The sequence below is a fragment of the Cebus imitator genome, unplaced genomic scaffold (genome assembly GCF_001604975.1).
Source record: "Cebus imitator isolate Cc_AM_T3 unplaced genomic scaffold, Cebus_imitator-1.0 Scaffold30, whole genome shotgun sequence".
In the NCBI taxonomy this organism is placed as follows: Eukaryota; Metazoa; Chordata; class Mammalia; order Primates; family Cebidae; genus Cebus; species Cebus imitator.
The window spans coordinates 3,954,292-3,957,628 of NW_016107345.1; the positions used below are offsets into that span (position 1 = coordinate 3,954,292).

Here is a 3,337-nt window from a genome sequence, read left to right on the forward strand (position 1 = left end):
GAATGGGCGACTTCCCGTGGCTCCAATCGCCAGCCAAAAGGGCACCCGGACCGGTGTATTTTGTACGGAGAACCGCTGCTCCAGGGCGCCGACAAAGCAGCCGCACGGGGCAAAGCAGCAGCGCCTGCTGAAACAGCCGCACTGGTGACCTGTGGAGCTCCTCCGCCTGGGAATTTCCTAGTCTGTGGGCAATAAAAATGCGGCGTCTACTCACCCTCTGCGCTTTCACTGGGAGGTGCAATCCTGAGCTGTTCCTAAACGGCCATCTTGGATCCTCCCTTTCAATAACTCTTGACTGAATTCAGTATTTCTATTGTAAGCTTAAAAATCACAGCTTTCAATCTGTTTGGGGAGGATGGGATTTATTGCCATGGTATTTGTTTCTTGTATTTTTTTTCTTACTTAAATACATATACATATTTGACCTCTGGTGGTCTGCTTCTAATTCATTAGCTTTCAGAAGCAATACATAATTAGAAATATTTTCAAATCAAACCAAATAAATATTTTGCTCATTTAAGATGTATACCTTCATCTCTGCTAATATATCAGGTGGAAAAGTGGAATGAATTCCCCTTTCTTCTCATCTTGTCTCATTTCATGTCGTCTCTTCTCTCTTTCTCTTTCTTTTTTTCTAGAAAGGATCTCTCTTTATGGCTTAGGCTGGAGTGCAGTGGCACGATCTCTGCTCACTGCAACCTCCACCTCCCGGTTCAAGTGATTCTCAAGCCTCAGCCTCCTGAGTAGCTGGGACTATAAGATTGTGCTATTATGCCCAGCTAATTTTTGTATTTTTAATAGAGATGGGGTTTCTCCATGTTGCCCAGGCTGGTCTCAAACTCCTGACCTCAAGTGATCCACCAGCCTTGGCCTCCCAAAGTGCTAGGAATACAGGCGTGTGCCACCAGGCCCGGTTCCCTTTCTTCTTTTCTTAAACCATTTTGTGTTTTAGTAGATTTTTAATAATGGTCAATTATTATATTTGAGCAGAAATTAACAAGTATGTTTTTGTAATGCAATAGCTATGTATGTTTTGGTAGTGCAATAAAGTTTGTGAAATGAGATTTGCCTACCAAGATTTTCTCCTTTCAGAGGAAGAAAAAGTGGCTTTTGTTAACTGGGTAAACAAAGCCCTCGAGAATGACCCTGACTGTAAGCATCTTATACCCATGAATCCCAATGATGATAGTCTTTTCAAGTCACTTGCAGATGGCATCCTTCTTTGGTGAGTTGAACTTCTGGTTAAGGAAGCTGTGTTCTTGCTGATTACATTGATGAGCATTCCATAAAAACTGCATTTCAGCCAATCCATTGTCTTTTGGAATCAATAGCTACTAAGGGCTTGAATAATTTATATTGCATAGAAAATGAACTACTGAAGTACTACTGTGTATCTACTGGAAATTTTCCAAAAGTTTTTTTCAAATACAATCCCTTGTTTTTCTGTTGCTTTTTTACATGTATTACCATAATAATTGCCAGTAATCTTTTGAGTTATTCATCTGATGCAGTTTTAAATATTCACAGGGTTTCTCTTTTCATTTTCCAGCAAGAGAGTAGTGATTATTGACTGGAACATGAGCATGAGGAGATGCAAAGGGAAGATACTCTTTATTTGTACCTAAATGAAAATAACGTTTTGATTCAGCCTTGTGTTATCCTTGGCTCTTTGCATTCTATTTTTGCTCACTGTATTGTAAACTCTATCAGGAAATGTCTTGGTTGTTGTTGTGTGTACACCAGTCACAGTATACTTCTTTAGACAAAGCAGAGGTCTTTTCTGTAGTTTATAAAAAGTACAGAAGACTTACAAAGTAGAAAATAACCATCACAAATATCCTTACCATCCATAAATAACTTATTAACACTCTGACACATTTCCTTCAGTCTTTTTTTGATGTTTTCACTTAAAAAAACCTTACCCATAAGTATATTAGATTTTATAACATTAAATATAAAATATACCTTGACCTCCACCTACAATTCTTATCTTTAACTCTTAGAAAAATTCCTGTTATGAATCAAATGGATATTTTCCTATTCTTGTTTTAAAAAGTAAAATTCTAAAATATAGGGACAAAATTTATATGAATTTCTCTGGAAATGGCTAAATATTGAAGTCTTAGATGAAATCTCTGGCTTCATATCTTTCTGCAACAACAATAAGTTTAATAGTGTTGATACTACTTTAGGAAACTTAGCTTCTTAGAGAATTTCTTTATGTTTTAGGCTGCTGGATACTGATGATCATTAAGTGAAATAAAGACAAAACTAATATATAGAAAATTCAGGGTGATGGCTGGGCACGGTGGCTCACGTCTATAATCTCAGCACTTTGGGAGTCTGAGGCAGGAGGATTACTTGAGGTTAGGAGTTTGAGACCAGCCTGGAAAACATGGTGAAACCACATCTCTGCTAAAAATACAAAAATTAGCTGAGAGGTGACACACACCTGCATCCCAGTCACTCGGGAGGCTGAGGCAGGAGTATCACTTGAATCCAGGAGGTGGAGGTTGCAGGGAGCTGGGATTGTACCACTGCACTCCAGCCTGGATGACAGCACTAGACTCCATCTCAAAAAAGAAAGAAAGAAAATTCAGGGTGATTAAAAAAATGGGAGAGATGCTAAGATTACTATTGCAGTAAGTGATGGATTTGTTTTAGGAATGGGAATATTTCTTGGATTTTAAGAATTAAGTTCCTGGTATTAATTATAATTAGTTATTATTATTTTTGAGATGAGGTCTCTTTGTTTTGCTCAGGCTGGTGTCAAACTCTTGGGCTTAGCCTCCCAAGTAGCTGAGACTACATGCTCATGCCACCATGCCTGGCTTTAATATTTTAAAGAAACGAATTGTTATTACTTTTCAAAATTTATTTTGGCTGTAGGCAATAATAAACTTAAAAAATTCTTGTAGTATTAAATTATTCTCATTTTCTCTTTAGCAAAATGATCAACTTATCTGAACCAGATACTATTGATGAAAGAGCCATCAATAAGAAAAAGCTCACGCCTTTCACCATTTCTGTAAGTATTTGTCCTTTGCTTGTAATCATGTTACTATGCTAAGAAATGTAAGACCTTCATTAATGAATGCTTGGACTCAGATAAAACCTTTGACTTAATGTAATGTTGTTATCTTATAGAAACTTTTTTTTTTTTAAGAAATGGGGGTGTTGCTCTGCCCCCAGTATAGCTCACTGAACCTCAAACTTCTGGGATCAAGTGATCCTCCAGCCTCAGCTTCCTGTGTTGTTAGGGTTATAAGCATGTGCCACTTTGCCCTGGTAATTTTCTAAAGTTTTTGTGGAGATGGGGTCTTGCTATGTTGTTCAG

The 3,337-nt window shown here is 37.7% G+C and overlaps 1 protein-coding gene across 2 annotated transcripts in view; it reads left to right on the forward strand.

The window, feature by feature from the left end:
* Positions 1-3,337, forward strand: part of PLS1 (plastin 1) — a 120,093-nt gene that overhangs the window by 83,271 nt on the left and 33,485 nt on the right. For both annotated transcript variants that reach the window (XM_017523763.2, XM_037736838.1), the window contains 2 exons: positions 1,093-1,225; positions 2,947-3,028. In XM_017523763.2, the coding sequence (XP_017379252.1) occupies positions 1,093-1,225; positions 2,947-3,028 (215 nt within the window). The remainder of the gene's footprint in view (positions 1-1,092; positions 1,226-2,946; positions 3,029-3,337) is intronic.